We start from the raw sequence: 17389 nt of genomic DNA, 5'->3' as shown, positions 1-17389 counted from the left end.
CAAATGAACGGTCAATAGATGAGCCAAAAGGTAACAATTTAATGTTGTGAATGTGCACAATGATTATACAGACAATCACAGAATCTGACAGCAGTCAATACACCAAGGTGACGTGTGGGCAGGCTCGAGGATAGAAGACGTCTGTCCTGAGAAGAGCCGGGACCACACGACTTCCACCGCCACAGAACCCGGAGAATACTGGAGCCGCCAAGTCCCGAATTCCCAGGTGATCACCGTCCCCGACTGTCGGATCTGGTACTGCTGGTGAGGAGCACAAACAGTGAGATGTGGGTGTGTGCAGTAACAAAAACAGTCAGAAGGTGGAAAGTCACCTCCACCTCTAATCACACACTCGTGCAGCTCCTGTCTAACCACTTATCTGGTTTGGGTGTGAACACATTATCCACAGATAATGAAACGCCACAGGAATATGGCTGCAAAGAAGTTCAGGTTATTATTCAATGATTTAAGTCAGCAGAGAAAAGTACCTTCACAGGTAGATGATATCTCGGCAGCGAGGTGGAGATGACATCCGGCTTTTATGGAGTGATGAAATGAAGATGGGTGACAGCTGTCATGAGTTGATGTGTGACAGCTGTCACTCCCGGTCATGTCCGTGGTGGCAGCGCCCTCTCGTGCCTGAAGCCCGCACTTCAGGCAGGGCGCCCTCTGGTGGTGGGCCAGCAGTACCTCCTCTTCTGGCGGCCCACACAACATGTTGGAGGTTAAGCGAGTGTCTGACAGGGTGATGAGTGCGATGTTGGAAATTGAAGGGGTGATGATGAATATCATCAGTGCATATGCCCCACAGGTAGGTTGTGAGATGGAGAAAGAAGATTTCTGGAGTGTATTAGATGAGGTGGTGGAGAGTGTGCCCAAGCATGAAAGAGTGGTGAAAGGAGCAGACTTCAATGGGCATGTTGGTGAAGGGAACAGAGGTGATGAGGAAGTAATGGGTAGATATGGTATCAAGGATAGGAATGGGGAAGGACAGATGGTAGTTGATTTTGCAAAAAGGATGGAAATGGCTGTGGTGAATACCTACTTTAAGAAAAGGGAGGAGCACAGGGTAACATATAAGAGTGGAGGAAGGTGCACACAGGTGGACTACATTCTTTATAGGAGATGCAAGCTAAAAGAAATCACAGACTGTAAGGTGGTAGCAGGAGAGAGTGTCACTAGACAGCATAGGATGGTTGTTTGTAGGATGACTTTAGAGGTAAAGAAGAAGAACAGAGTGAGAGTTCAACAAAGGATCAGATGGTGGAAGCTGAAGGAGGAAGACTGTTGTGTGAAATTTAGCGAGCAGGTGAGAGAAGCACTAGTTGGAGGGGAAGCAATTTTGGACAACTGGAAAAGTACTGCAGATGTGGTGAGGGAGACAGCTAGGGCAGTACTGGGTATGACATCTGGACAGTGGAAGGAAGAAAAGGAGACTTGGTGGTGGAATGAAGAGGTCCAGGAAAGCATAAGGAGAAAGAGGTTGGCGAAAACGTTTTGGGATAGTCGGAGAGATGAAGAAAGTAGACAGGAGTACAAGGAGATGCGGCGTAAGGCGAGAAGAGAAGTGGCAAAAGCAAAGGAAAAGGCATATTGCGAGCTGTACAAGAAGTTGAATAGTAAGGAAGGAGAAAAGGACTTGTACCGATTTGTCAGACAAAGGAACAGAGCTGGAAAGGATGTGCAGCAGGTTAGGGTGGTAAAAGATGCACATGGTAATGTGTTGACAAGTGAGGAGTGTGTGCTGAGAAGGTGGAGGGAATATTTTGAAGAGTTGATGAATAAAGAAAATGAGCGAGAGAAAAGGCTGGATGATGTGGTGAGAGTAAATCAGGAAGTAAAAGAGATTAGCAAGGGAGAAGTGAGGGCTGCTATGAAGAGGATGAAGAGTGGAAAGGCAGTTGGTCCAGATGACATTCCAATGGAGGCATGGAAATGTCTAGGAGAGATGGCAGTAGAGTTTCTAACCAGAATGTTTAATAAAATCTTGGAAAGTGAGAGGATGCCTGAGGAGTGGAGACGAAGTGTGCTGGTTCCTATTTTCAAGAACAAGGGTGATGTGCAGAGCTGCAGTAACTACAGAGGCATAAAGCTGATCAGCCACAGCATGAAGTTATGGGAAAGAGTAGTAGAAGCTAGGCTTAGAAAACAAGTGAAGACCTGTGAGCAGCAATATGGTTTCATGCCGAGAAAGAGCATTACAGATGCAATGTTTGCTCTGAGAATACTGTTGGAGAAGTACAGAGAAGGAAAGAAAGAGTTACATTGTGTGTTTGTGGACTTAGAAAAAGCTTATGATAGGGTGCCAAGAGAAGAGTTGTGGCATTGTATGAGGAAGTCTGGAGTGGCAGAGAAGTATGTTAGGGTAGTGCAGGACATGTACAAGAATAGTGTGACAGCGGTGAGATGCGCAGTCGGAATGACAGACTCATTCAAGGTGGAGGTGGGATTACACCAAGGATCAGCCCTGAGTCCTTTCTTGTTTGCAGTGGTGATGGACAGGTTGACGGATGAGATCAGACAGGGGTCCCCATGGACTATGATGTTTGCAGATGACATTGTGATCTGTAGTGAGAGTAGAGAGCAAGTTGAGTTTAGTCTGGAGAAGTGGAGATATGCTTTGGAGAGAAGGGGAATGAAAGTCAGTAGAAGCAAGACTGAGTACATGTGTGTGAATGAGAGGGAGCCCAGTGGAATAGTGCCGTTTAAGGAGTAGAAGTGGTGAAAGTAGATGAGTTTAAATATTTGGGGTCAACTGTTCAAAGTAATGGAGAGTGTGGTAGAGAGGTGAAGAAGAGAGTGCAGGCAGGGTGGAGTGGGTGGAGAAAGGTGGCAGGAGTGATTTGTGACCGAAGAATATCAGCAAGAGTGAAGGGGAAAGTTTACAAACAGTAGTGAGACCAGCTATGTTGTATGGTTTAGAGACAGTGGCACTAACAAAAAGACAGGAGGCAGAGCTGGAGGTGGCAGAGCTGAAGATGTTGAGATTCTCTTTGGGAGTGACAAGAATGGACAAGATTAGGAATGAACATATCAGAGGGACAGCTCAGGTGGGACGGTTTGGAGACAAAGTCAGAGAGGCGAGATTGAGATGGTTTGGACATGTGCAGAGGAGGGACCCAGGGTATATAGGGAGAAGGATGCTGAGGATGGAGCCACCAGGCAGGAGGAGAAGAGGGAGACCAAAGAGGAGGTTCATGGATGTGCTGAGAGAGGACATGCAGGTGGTTGGTGTGACAGAGGAAGATACAAAGGACAGGGTGAGATGGAAACGATTGATCTGCTGTGGCGACCCCTAACGGGAACAGCCGAAAGACAAAGAAGAAGTCTTTTTGAGGAGAAGAATCCCCCCCCCGCTACCCCAAGCATTTCTGTAGTGATTGTGGTCTGTTTGTCGTTGCCTATCAATCCTCTGCAGGGACGGTATTGCATTTGCTCTACCATACTTTTGTGACGAAAAGGCAGCTGACCCACCCAAAAGGTGAAGCTCTCGATCTACTGGTCAATCTTTGTTCTTACTCTCACCTATGGTCATGAGTGTTGGGTACAAGCAGCCGAAATGGGCTTCCTCAGGAGGGTGGCTAGTGTCTCCCTTAGAGATAGGGTGAGAAGTTCGGTTATCCGTGGGGAGCTCGGAGTAGAGTCGCTGCTCCTTCGCATTGCAAGGAGCCAGCTGAGGTGGTTTGGGCATCTGGTAAGGATACCTCCTGGGCGCCTCCCAAGGGAGGTGTTCCAGGCACGTCCATCTGGGAGGAGACCCCAGGGAAGACCCAGGACTAGGTGGAGAGATTATATCTGCCTCAGGATCCCCCAGTCAGAGGTGGTGAATGTGGCCCAGGAAAGGGAAGGCTGGGGTCCCCTGCTGGAGCTGTTGCCCCCATGACCCGAACCCGGAAAAGTGGTTGAAGATGATGATGATTTCTTATTCTATTGCTACCTATATAGCATCACTGTAGCTCAGTCAAAAATAAATGAAGAGTTCAGATGCAAAACCCAGTAAGTATTTTTTTTTTAATGGAGAAAAATGCAGTTGAAAATGGAGATTTAAAGGAAACCATTTTCGGAAATGCACAGACTTTCATCAATAAAATGAAAACAGTTTGGCAATTTTGAGAGGTAAATTTATTGTTCAGTCCCATGTACAGTAAAACTCATCTGAACTATCCTTGTAAAAACCAAATATCCGCAGTCACCAGACAAAACAGTACCAATGTTTTTGTATTGTTTTCCATGTAATAAACACCGTATATAACAGATTTTGTACAGCGGATAAAATGTCCCGTCCGATTGCAATGTATTTCCATTAAACCCATTGCATGTGGGACCAGAGTCATTTCTGTGATTAAAAGCCTGACAGTATATTTTTTTCACACCATGCTCAGACTCAGAGCCGCAGCCTGATGTGCACCTGATAAATCAGATACAAAAGGCTGTTATTTGACACTTTACTGCTTTCACTGCTTCATCTGCCATCATATTAAAATAGTTTTATTTGCAGTGTGGACCTTGATTACATTTTGATAATGAATGAAATACATTTGGCAGAAAAAAGTTTGGAGGAAATTTTGATCTGGTCATTAAATGAGGCGCAGGTCCTGATTCAGGATTCCCCGTAGATGTTCACCGCCTCCTGACTGTAACTAATCTGTTACATACATATTGCTCACATTGGATCACAATGTATTTCCATTAAAAACCCTGAGCAGTCTGGACATGCACAGTAACAGAGGTATAATTAAAGTTTTCAGCACTCTGAGACTCGCTGATTTGAGGAAAGTGGGACCGGAGTCATTTCTGTGATTAAAAGCCCGACCGTTTATTTTCAAACCGTGTTCAGACTGGGACCTGAAGCCTCATGTGCACCTGTTAAATCAGACTCAGACAACTTTATTGATCCCTAAAAGGGCAATTCATTTCACACCCAATTACCTCAGACAAATATACAGCAATTAATCCACAATTATTACTAGTTGAACATAATAATGGCCCACATCAGAATTAAAACAACCGCACATATACATTTGATTGTTTACGTACGCTAAACTTTGAAACAGTCCATCATCCGAATTGAGGCAATGTGAGTGTGCTGGTGGTGGTGGTGGGGGGGCAGCAACACGTGGTCGCGCAGCCAGCTTTTTTTGGGGGGGGATGGGAGCTACTGCAGCTAAAACCGCGCTGCGTCCCGGAGGGGGGAAAGGAGTGGCGTGAGCGGGGGCCAGGATGGGGGGGTGTTAAAATCAGACACAAATGGCTGTGATTTGACATTTTTTTTTGCTTTCAGTCCTTTGTCTCCCATCATATTATAACAGTTTTTACAATGCGCACGCTGATTAAAAATGGATCAGAAAAGTCCACAACTTTTGCACATCTTACCTTTGATTTGGAGGTGATGATTGTAGAAAGAAAAGCTTGTTGAGGGTCAAATTATTATATTTTATTTTATTCATCCTTTATTTATACAGGCAATCCCTTGAGACTCAACACCTCATTTGCAAGAGAGAGACCTGTGAATTAAATTAGTCCAGAGACAAAACTGTCACGCACATCATTGCATGACATGGAGTTACAGAGCTGCAGCTGCATAAATCAGGCTTTAAATTAATTAAATAAATAATCATAAATTGTAAATTTATGTAAATTTGATAGCCTAACTATTTTTATATTTACAGTTGTATGCAAACATTTGGGCACCCCTGATAATTTTCATGATTTTTATAAATCATTGGTTGTCTGGATCAGAAATTTCAGTTAAATATATCATATAGCATACAAACACACTGATATTTGAGAAGTGAAATGAAGCTTCTAGTATTTACAGAAAGTGTGCAATAATTATTTAAACAAAATTAGGCAGGTGCATAAATTTGGGCACCCTTGCCATTTTACTGATTTGAATACATTTAGCACTAATTACTGGAACACAAAAATGGTCTGGTAAGATCATTGACCCTTGACCTCCACAGGTGAATCCAATCATGAGAAAGGGCATTAAGGTGGCCATTTGCAAATGTTTCCCCTCTTTGCATCTGTTGTAATAAGTGGCAACATGGGAGCCTCTAAACAACTCTCAAATGACCTGAAAACAAAGATTGTTCAACATCATGGTTTAGGGGAAGGATACAAAAAACTATCTCAAAGATTTCAGCTGTCAGTTTCCACTGTGAGGAACATAGTGAGGAAATGGAAGACTGCAGGCACAGTACTAGTTAAGGACCCAAGGGCAGGCCAAGAAAAATCTCAGATAAGCTGAAGTGAAGGATGGTGAGAACAGTCATAGTCAACAGACAGACCTGCTCCAAAGACCTACAACATGATCTTGCTGCAGACAGTGTGTCTGTGCGTTGTTCAACTATACAGCGCACTTTGCACAAAGAGATGCTGTATGATGCTGTAATGCAGAGGAAGCCAGATATGCTAAAGCACATTTGGACAAGCCAGCTTCATTTTGGAATAAGGTGCTGTGGACTGATGAAACTAAAATTGAGTTATTTGGACATAACAAGTGGCGGTATGCATGGCTGAAAAAGAACACAGCATTCCAAGAAAAACACTTGCTACCTACAGTAAAATTTGGAGGTGGTTCCATCATGCTGTGGGGCTGTGTGGCCAGTGCAGGTACTGGGAATCTTGTTAAAGTTGAGGTTCACATGGATTCCAGTAGTTCAACACAGTTGGAACCAAAAGCAAACTTGAATTTGCTTAAAAAGCTGAAGAATCAACATTAAGTTCTGGCACCCATCTGGCACTTCTGTGCTCATGTAAAACTGCATGTTCCTCTTTCAGCACACCGTCAACATTGAAAATTTCCATTTGTGAGGTTACAATGAATTTTTACTAAAACCTTGTTGTATTTACTGATTTATTTATTTATTTTTTAAACAATAGATGGACCAATCGAAACATTTGTCTTCTGATCATGGAACCCAATCTCACAGTGTCAATTGATACACCAACTTTTTAAAATTCAATTTTATATTTGTAAACATCATGGTGTAGAACTGATTACAATCATTTTTAGACATGTAAAGTGGTATGGTGCTGCAGCACAGATCTCTTTAACTGTGAGGGTAATCTTATTCCTGTGCTTTCCAATCCTGGTCTTCAGGCTTCGGAAACCATGGATTTTCCACTTCTCCATGCTCTAATTGCACTTAATGAGCCAAATCGGGGGTGTTTCCTTGTTAAGTCAGCTGTTAATTGGCTGAACAGACATTCCTGAGGTGATCTCTTCTGAGTTGAGCAGGGACAACATGCAGGGGCTTATTTGAGGTGCAGCTCTTACCAGCTTCATTCACTGTGTCCTGAAAACCAGACATGTTCTTTCACCATGCTTCTGTGTCCTCACATATTGGTCACAGATTCCAGTTACATCTGGCCAATACCCAGTACACAAAAGGATACTGGTATTGGTACTGATACCCAAGGCTTGTATCAATAGTGGTATTGGTAAATATGGATAGCTGTGTCAATATTGGTAACCACCCTCCACCTTTTCTTTGACAAACCATTTTTCCATCATGATCAAATGTGAAAAAATACTTGATGCGTGGCTCCGCAATTTACTATAATTTATTTTTTCTGTTTTAGGTTGACGATCAGTGCTGAATGCCCCATGAAACTTGTGGACTTCCCCATGGATGGACATGCCTGCCCCCTCAAGTTTGGAAGCTGTAAGTGATTACCAATACAAGGATTATGTTTAACTGACAACAGTGTTGCAGTGTATCTAAGCAAGGTGGTGAATCCCAGTTGGACATAATTTAACTAAGTCAAGTCTGTCCTTTGACCACTTTGTGCAGCTGTAATACATGTTACAATATGTTTGCATAGGAGTGAAAAGCAGATGATGCCTTTTATTGCAAGTGTGGAATGCCTGCATCAGCTGTATTGGTTGAATTGGACTTGCGTTCTGGAAGTGCTGGCTGAGCGGGACCAGTCATAGACCTTGGTTCAACATGGAGGCAGATTGGAGTAATGCTGCCAGCATAGAGAGTGGTGTGCAGACTGGTTGAGGTGACATGGAGACCTAAGGCATAAGTGGAAAGACAGGTATGGAAATGGAGGTGACACGGAGGCATTCTGGGGAAATGGTAATGGAAAATGTGGGAAACTGCAGGGATTCAGTCATACAAACAGGCATGGAGTCAGAATGAAAGTCAACTAAATAAGCATAAGGGTCCTAAATGAACTTGGGGGGGATAGACCTGGGAGAAGTGCTCCATAATGTCTGCAGAGTCAGGGAATATTTTCATAACTGTCTCTTGGGTAAGAATATTAGAGAATGTGACCAGAATACTGTCCCTGTATGCTATAGCTCAGCTACTGACAAAGTCTTTGAACAGGTCTTGCAGCACCATGAACATGTCCTGCACATAGTGCACTTGTGGAGTCAGAAAGGCACTCTTACTCTGTTTCTGCATATGAATAGTCCTTATTGTCTAGAGTTGGAGAGGCAACCTCATTGATTAAAAATTGCATGGGCTCAACCACTTTGGAATAACCACTTTGGAAGTGCCCCTCAACTGAAGAGGGTGTTGAGCTGTAAAATGGTATATAGGCTTTCAGTTGTTTTCAATTAGTGCACATGTATCTTCCAGGTATGTCCCTATTTTATCTGGGTTTTTAGTTTTATAGTAATGATTCAACCAAAGAGGGATCAGAACCAGGGTGAACATAACTGCTAGACAGGTGACACTAACAAGATTGTATGTGTAGTGGTTTTACAGAGGAGCCCAAAGCAGAGGACCAGAATGGAAGGCAAGTAAAAGCGGGTTTCTTGTCCCATACATGGAATACAAAGTTCAGTTTGTTCTATGGCAGCAACAGAGGGTTTTAAAAATACAAAAAAACCAAAACAAAACCAACAACAAGCAAACAACAAAAGTCAAACAAACAAAAAACAGGCAGTATACATAAAAAATTCTCATACCAAGAGAACAAATCCAAGATGACATGCAAAATCTCAGGAATCTGAAGTAGCAGCAAAGGTCTAGAACAGAGAGGCAGAAATGCTGGAAAAAGCAAGTGAGAGAGCAGAAGAACCTATAAAATCTGATGAAGAAGGAACAAACAATCAAATGCAGAAGGGTATGACACATGAAACCGCCAGAAACAGGACGTTATGGTACACGAAATGAACACGGGGGGGGGCTAATGCCGAAGTTGGAGTAACGTAAAAGAATAATACTCACACACTCGTCTTCAGATGCTTAGTACAGTTAAGGGTCGCAGGGGGCTGGAGCCTACCCCAGCAGTCATAGAGCACGAGGCGGGGTGCACCCTGGACAGGACGCCGGTGTGTTGCAGAAGAATAATACCTGAAGTAGAATAATGTGGAGATCAAGTCTAAACACCAAAATGTGATCCATGATAGGATGGAGTAAGATGATGGAGTGAGAAAGTCAGCGAGACGGGAAAGATGGACAGACAGATGAGGAGACAAGAAGCAGTGACTGGCAATGAACTGACTGGAGGTCTGGAGCGTCGATATGGTCTGGGATAAACAGGAAATCAACGAGACGAGAGATGGTGAAGAGAGCTGTGGGCTAAGACACAAACACACAGTGAAGCTGAAGATCGTGAGCGAAATGGACGCAGACAAAACCAAAACAAACGGGTAAGAAGGTAACAGGTGTGCAGGGAGAGGGAGCAGAGCAGAGCCACGCCCACAGTACACACACACACACACACACACGCACGCGCACACACACACACACACACACACACACACACACACACACACACACACACACACACACACACACACACACACACACACACACACACACACACACACACACACACACACACAGACAGGGAAGCACAAGGGACGTGAAAAAAATACCTCACAAGGAAAAGTAACCACTGATATCAGAGCCGGAAACGTAAGAATGCCAGTAATCTTGTTGTGGGAAGCTTTTCAAAGGTGCATCACACAGCGGTTTTCAAAAATCAGCCATCGTCACTTTGAAGCTTTGTATCTGAATCATTAGTTTAACAGCTGTAAACGAATACATTCCTGAGACAACTGGCAGCCGCCGCATTGCACTTTTCATTTTATGCCCCAGTGTCATTTCAAAGTAAGCCTCCTGAATTTTTTTGCAATCACAAAGAAGATGTGCTTTAATTTGTAAGCAATACACATCAAATGGTTTCAGCAGTGTTTTGATTTTAAACTGTGACGTGGAGGCTGTTATTGGATCCATCTTGATGCTTTCATTTTAAGAAGCACAAAACCACTCAGTATATACCACTTGTATATTGCCAATTACATCTTTGTCCTAGTTGGACATGCACAACCACAAAGTGTTTTTTTTTCCTCTGTCTGCTGCTGAAATAAATCCTCTCTGGTCAATGCCCAAACTAAATAATGAAGTTTTCATTCTCCAGTGAGATGTTAACAATGAAAGCTTAACTGGGCATCGGTGTTTGGAGGAGGCCTACTGCTCAGTGGAAATAATTTCTCTCCAGTGAAGGAGTTTCTCAATAGAGCAGCTTGTCTTATTGCAGGCGAGCTCTGATTTTGATGATTAAATGAAGGAAGAGGAAACTACTGTGTCCGAGCTGTCGTCACTTATCCACCGTGGTGACATTGCAAAGCACAAAGTCCTCAGTTATTGTTCTCATTTTTAAAGGTGTGGTACTCCTCCTCTCTGTCCTGACGTCTTGCTGCTTGGACCCTCCAGTCAGAAAGCGGCAACCGTGGATCTGCTGTGGCCTAAAGTGAAGGAAAGGTCACAGTCCTTTCCACTTGCCTCAGGACAGCACAGACCTATGCAGCTCTTTTCCCTAACTGATCTGTGTGTGCGTCTGTGCTAATTTTCTCCGCTGTTGTCTTTTTCTCCAACATGCTGTATCTCTCCATCTCTGTTTCTGCATTTCTCCATCTGGACGTGTGTACACAAGGATTGTGTTCCACTCCATGACACACCGGAGTCATTTCATTTTGGCAGCACAGTTGGTATCTTGCCGATGTGTATTCCCATAGGGAGTGGCACACACAGACAACTGTCATTTTGTTGTTGTACATCATGGCCAAGACACAGCAAAGGAGGCAACAGTGGGTGAAAAAACTGATTGTCAGAAAGTATCATATAATTTATGTGAACGATGCTGCACAATCCATCAGTGAGATGGAAAAAAATCACAGCTGAGAGCTTGATGATCTTTGACTTCATCCATCTTGTATTAGTGGGAGTGGAACGAAAATAAGGCTGAGATGAGTCAGTATGAGACTGCGATCATGATGTGATTCAGTCGGATCTGCTTTGATATGATACTTAGCAAAAAAAACAAACTTCAAAACGTAGCCATCAAAACTACTTTTACAAGGTAGGTGAAGAAGAAGGACTATGACAGCTATTGGATGTGTATTTGTCTGAGCAGAATCCATCTGTCCGTCCATTTCAGAGCAGAGTGGGCTAAAACATTTCCTCACAGACACTGGGTGAGACGTGGGAATGTCACTATTCCATCATATGGTGACCACAATAGAAAACACGAGGGGGGGTCACACAACTTCAGGTTTTTGAAGTCAATGACTATGTCGTGAAAGTTGAGGTGAGGTCAACTAATCACTAACGACATCAGCAATGATCCAGAAAATGAATGCATGTGCTGACAGCTCATAACACATCTTTGATAGACATGAGTGGAAACAACAACAGCTGTTTGCTGTAAGTTGATCGTACTCTATTTGTCCAAAAATACACCGAAAATCTGTTTAGCGGCTCTTTATACAAAAATATCATAGAGGAGACACTGAAACACTAAAAATGAGTTTAAATAGCAGAAAGTAAACAGCGCACATAAGGTCATAGATTTCAGACTCTTGCAGTGAATGAGGGGGAGTAGGTGTGGCTGACAGGTTACAGCAGCTTTTGTTGGTTCTGCATTTGATGGCACTTTATCTCTACCTTGGGGTTGGAGGTGGGTTGTGGGGGGTTTCAAGCCAATCCAATCCACTTTATTTATAAAGCACATTTAAACAGACTCGAGTCTCCAAAGTGCTGCAAAGCAAAAGTATAGACATGCAAAATAGTAATAATAACAATAATAACAGTAAAATAGATAAGATAAAATAATACATAAATAAATAAAACCATGATAAAACAATAAATTTCAATAAAATAAAATAAGACACAAGGTTTGACAATTAGTGTACATGGAGGGATGAGTCCTTTTATAATGCAAGTTTTTTTTGCAGTCCGTCAGCATGAATGTCCTCTCAGGATGGTAGCGTGGTCCCGATCACATGCTGCCCTCTCCACCCACCTCAGAACCTTCCTGTTCTGTTTAATGCAGATGCCGTACCACACTGTACAGCAGTGGGTCAGCAGACTCTCGATGGTTGCACAGTGCAAGTTTACCAGCACTTTTTGAAGTAAGTGTGACTGCTTTAGCTTCCCAAGGAAGTAAAATCTGGGTTTTCTTCACATGATCAATATCACATTACATGAGGTCTTCTGCACAAGGGCGCAATTTAGAACTAGAAATTGGGGGGGACAAAGTGTGAGGCCCACAGGGCTGAAGCCCATAGGCCGGGCCAGCGGTTTCTAGATAAGCTCAGATGCATTCTGAGCATCCAGAACAGTAATTTTAATGTTTTGAGAAGACCATAAAGTGGACACCATTTGACTTATGCAATTTGAAACTGTGGATATAAGTACTTTATTCTGAGAACAGCCAGCATTGATTTTATTAACATCCTGGTGTAAATAAGGTATCACCACATGTGTAGAACTCAAAAAGAATGATAGGTTGAGTTTTCATTAAAAAAAAACAACAACTGCAATGTGGTAAAATGTATTCATAAATATGAAAGAACAGGCTCTTAATAATTATTAACTATCGCATACTGTATTTTTTTCTCAAGATTTGTTTTTGCATAAGTTTGAAAAAACAACAGATCATAAGTTTAGGATAAATTACTTATGAATTCAATCAATCAATCAATTCAATCAATTTTTTTTTTAATATAGCGCCAAATCACAACAAACAGTTGCCCCAAGGCGCTTTATATTGTAAGGCAAGGCCATACAATAATGATGTAAAACCCCAACGGTCAAAACGACCCCCTGTGAGCAAGCACTTGGCTACAGTGGGAAGGAAAAACTCCCTTTTAACAGGAAGAAACCTCCAGCAGGACCAGGCTCAGGGAGGGGCAGTCTTCTGCTGGGACTGGTTGGGGCTGAGGGAGAGAACCAGGAAAAAGACATGCTGTGGAGGGGAGCAGAGATCGATCACTAATGATTAAATGCAGAGTGGTGCATACAGAGCAAAAAGAGAAAGAAACAATGCATCATGGGAACCCCCCAGCAGTCTACGTCTATAGCAGCATAACTAAGGGATGGTTCAGGGTCACCTGATCCAGCCCTAACTATAAGCTTTAGCAAAAAGGAAAGTTTTAAGCCTAATCTTAAAAGTAGAGAGGGTGTCTGTCTCCCTGATCTGAATTGGGAGCTGGTTCCACAGGAGAGGAGCCTGAAAGCTGAAGGCTCTGCCTCCCATTCTACTCTTACAAACCCCAGGAACTACAAGTAAGCCTGCAGTCTGAGAGCGAAGCGCTCTATTGGGGTGATATGGTACTACGAGGTCCCTAAGATAAGATGGGACCTGATTATTCAAAACCTTATAAGTAAGAAGAAGAACTTTAAATTCTATTCTAGAATTAACAGGAAGCCAATGAAGAGAGGCCAATATGGGTGAGATATGCTCTCTCCTTCTAGTCCCCGTCAGCACTCTAGCTGCAGCATTTTGAATTAACTGAAGGCTTTTTAGGGAACTTTTAGGACAACCTGATAATAATGAATTACAATAGTCCAGCCTAGAGGAAATAAATGCATGAATTAGTTTTTCAGCATCACTCTGAGACAAGACCTTTCTGATTTTAGAGATATTGCGTAAATGCAAAAAAGCAGTCCTACATATTTGTTTAATATGCGCTTTGAATGACATATCCTGATCAAAAATGACTCCAAGATTTCTCACAGTATTACTAGAGGTCAGGGTAATGCCATCCAGAGTAAGGATCTGGTTAGACACCATGTTTCTAAGATTTGTGGGGCCAAGTACAATAACTTCAGTTTTATCTGAGTTTAAAAGCAGGAAATTAGAGGTCATCCATGTCTTTATGTCTGTAAGACAATCCTGCAGTTTAGCTAATTGGTGTGTGTCGTCTGGCTTCATGGATAGATAAAGCTGGGTATCATCTGCGTAACAATGAAAATTTAAGCAATACCGTCTAATAATACTGCCTAAGGGAAGCATATATAAAGTGAATAAAATTGGTCCTAGCACAGAACCTTGTGGAACTCCATAATTAACTTTAGTCTGTGAAGAAGATTCCCCATTTACATGAACAAATTGTAATCTATTAGACAAATATGATTCAAACCACCGCAGCGCAGTGCCTTTAATACCTATGGCATGCTCTAATCTCTGTAATAAAATTTTATGGTCAACAGTATCAAAAGCAGCACTGAGGTCTAACAGAACAAGCACAGAGATGAGTCCACTGTCCGAGGCCATAAGAAGATCATTTGTAACCTTCACTAATGCTGTTTCTGTACTATGATGAATTCTAAAACCTGACTGAAACTCTTCAAATAGACCATTCCTCTGCAGATGATCAGTTAGCTGTTTTACAACTACCCTTTCAAGAATTTTTGAGAGAAAAGGAAGGTTGGAGATTGGCCTATAATTAGCTAAGATAGCTGGGTCAAGTGATGGCTTTTTAAGTAATGGTTTAATTACTGCCACCTTAAAAGCCTGTGGTACATAGCCAACTAACAAAGATAGATTGATCATATTTAAGATCGAAGCATTAAATAACGGTAGGGCTTCCTTGAGCAGCCTGGTAGGAATGGGGTCTAATAAACATGTTGATGGTTTGGATGAAGTAACTAATGAAAATAACTCAGACAGAACAATCGGAGAGAAAGAGTCTAACCAAATACCGGCATCACTGAAAGCAGCCAAAGATAACGATACGTCTTTGAGATGGTTATGAGTAATTTTTTCTCTAATAGTTAAAATTTTGTTAGCAAAGAAAGTCATGAACTCATTACTAGTTAAAGTTAATGGAATACTCAGCTCAATAGAGCTCTGACTCTTTGTCAGCCTGGCTACAGTGCTGAAAAGAAACCTGGGGTTGTTCTTATTTTCTTCAATTAGTGATGAGTAGAAAGATGTCCTAGCTTTACGGAGGGCTTTTTTATAGAGCAACAGACTCTTTTTCCAGGCTAAGTGAAGATCTTCTAAATTAGTGAGACGCCATTTCCTCTCCAACTTACGGGTTATCTGCTTTAAGCTACGAGTTTGAGAGTTATACCATGGAGTCAGACACTTCTGATTTAAAGCTCTCTTTTTCAGAGGAGCTACAGCATCCAAAGCTGTCTTCAATGAGGATGTAAAACTATTGACGAGATACTCTATCTCCCTTACAGAGTTTAGGTAGCTATTCTGCACTGTGTTGTTATATGGCATTAGAGAACATAAAGAAGGAATCATATCCTTAAACCTAGTTACAGCGCTTTCTGAAAGACTTCTAGTGTAATGAAACTTATTCCCTACTGCTGGGTAGTCCATCAGAGTAAATGTAAATGTTATTAAAAAATGATCAGACAGAAGGGAGTTTTCAGGGAATACTGTTAAGTCTTCTATTTCCATACCATAAGTCAGAACAAGATCTAAGATATGATTAAAGTGGTGGGTGGACTCATTTACTTTTTGAGTAAAGCCAATAGAGTCTAATAATAGATTAAATGCAGTGTTGAGGCTGTCATTCTCAGTATCTGTGTGGATGTTAAAATCGCCCACTATAATTATCTTATCTGAGCTAAGCACTAAGTCAGACAAAAGGTCTGAAAATTCACAGAGAAACTCACAGTAACGACCAGGTGGACGATAGATAATAACAAATAAAACTGGTTTTTGGGACTTCCAATTTGGATGGACAAGACTAAGAGACAAGCTTTCAAATTAATTAAACCTCTGTCTGGGTTTTGGATTAATTAATAAGCTGGAATGGAAGATTGCTGCTAATCCTCCCCCTCGGCCCGTGCTACGAGCATTCTGACAGTTAGTGTGACTCGGGGGTGTTGACTCATTTAAACTAACATATTCATCCTGCTGTAACCAGGTTTCTGTTAGGCAGAATAAATCAATATGTTGATCAATTATTATATCATTTACCAACAGGGACTTAGAAGAGAGAGACCTAATGTTTAATAGACCACATTTAACTGTTTTAGTCTGTGGTGCAGTTGAAGGTGCTATATTATTTTTTCTTTTTGAATTTTTATGCTTAAATAGATTTTTGCTGGTTATTGGTGGTCTGGGAGCAGGCACCGTCTCTACGGGGATGGGGTAATGAGGGGATGGCAGGGGGAGAGAAGCTGCAGAGAGGTGTGTAAGACTACAACTCTGCTTCCTGGTCCCAACCCTGGATAGTCACGGTTTGGAGGATTTAAGAAAATTGGCCAGATTTCTAGAAATGAGAGCTGCTCCATCCAAAGTGGGATGGATGCCGTCTCTCCTAACAAGACCAGGTTTTCCCCAGAAGCTTTGCCAATTATCTATGAAGCCCACCTCATTTTTTGGACACCACTCAGACAGCCAGCAATTCAAGGAGAACATGCGGCTAAACATGTCACTCCCGGTCTGATTGGGGAGGGGCCCAGAGAAAACTACAGAGTCCGACATTGTTTTTGCAGTACCAGAAAATTCTGAATGTGACAAACAAGAAACAGGTGTAAACAAGTCAATGCTGCTAAAAATACAAACTTGCAGAAACAAAGATACTATTCTGACATGGTTTGCATATAAGACTGACATGGTTTGCACATAAGACTAACATAGCATGTTTCAAGTACACACATATATGTCAGAAGGTGGGGGGGACATACCATATTCTGTTCCCCCATCGCCCAACAAATTGCGCCCATGGGTCTGCAGATATGTGGACTCCCAGAAAGCTCTCCACTGTCTGCCTCCTCACCACTGATGAGGACGACTAGGGGCTCAGTGTGTCTTGGTTTTTGAAGTCCATGATCATTTCTTTGGCCTTATTGGCATTGAAGTCTAGGTTCTTAAGTGCACATCAGTAAACCAGATGATGGCCTACAAAGACTGTGTCTGACACCTGGACCTTTTTGTCCAGGTGACCATCTTGTCTGTGCAAGTTTCAATCAAGTGTGAAAAAAGAAGAAATGTTTGAAATGCCAGTATAAGGGAAGGTTAACTCCTGCAAGATTCAGTGTTTTGCATTTGTAACCAAGCAAATATTTAGTGCAACAATCACTTCATTTTTTACAGGGAGGCAGAAGACTCTTGAGTACAATTTATGAAAATGTTGAAGCTTTTCCATCGGGAGCCATCATCATATGTA

The 17389-nt window shown here is 42.2% G+C and overlaps 1 protein-coding gene across 1 annotated transcript in view; it reads left to right on the top strand.

Annotated features, from left to right (window-relative positions):
- gabra4 (gamma-aminobutyric acid type A receptor subunit alpha4) overlaps positions 1-17389 on the top strand; it is a 132567-nt gene that overhangs the window by 14235 nt on the left and 100943 nt on the right. The window contains 1 exon segment of the mRNA XM_034181902.1: positions 7588-7670. Coding sequence (XP_034037793.1) covers positions 7588-7670 — 83 coding nt within the window.

This window comes from Thalassophryne amazonica, chromosome 11 (genome assembly GCF_902500255.1).
Source record: "Thalassophryne amazonica chromosome 11, fThaAma1.1, whole genome shotgun sequence".
Classification (NCBI taxonomy): domain Eukaryota; kingdom Metazoa; phylum Chordata; class Actinopteri; order Batrachoidiformes; family Batrachoididae; genus Thalassophryne; species Thalassophryne amazonica.
The sequence above is the reverse complement of the archived record's forward strand: the minus strand, read 5'-3'. Positions and strand labels throughout refer to the sequence as shown.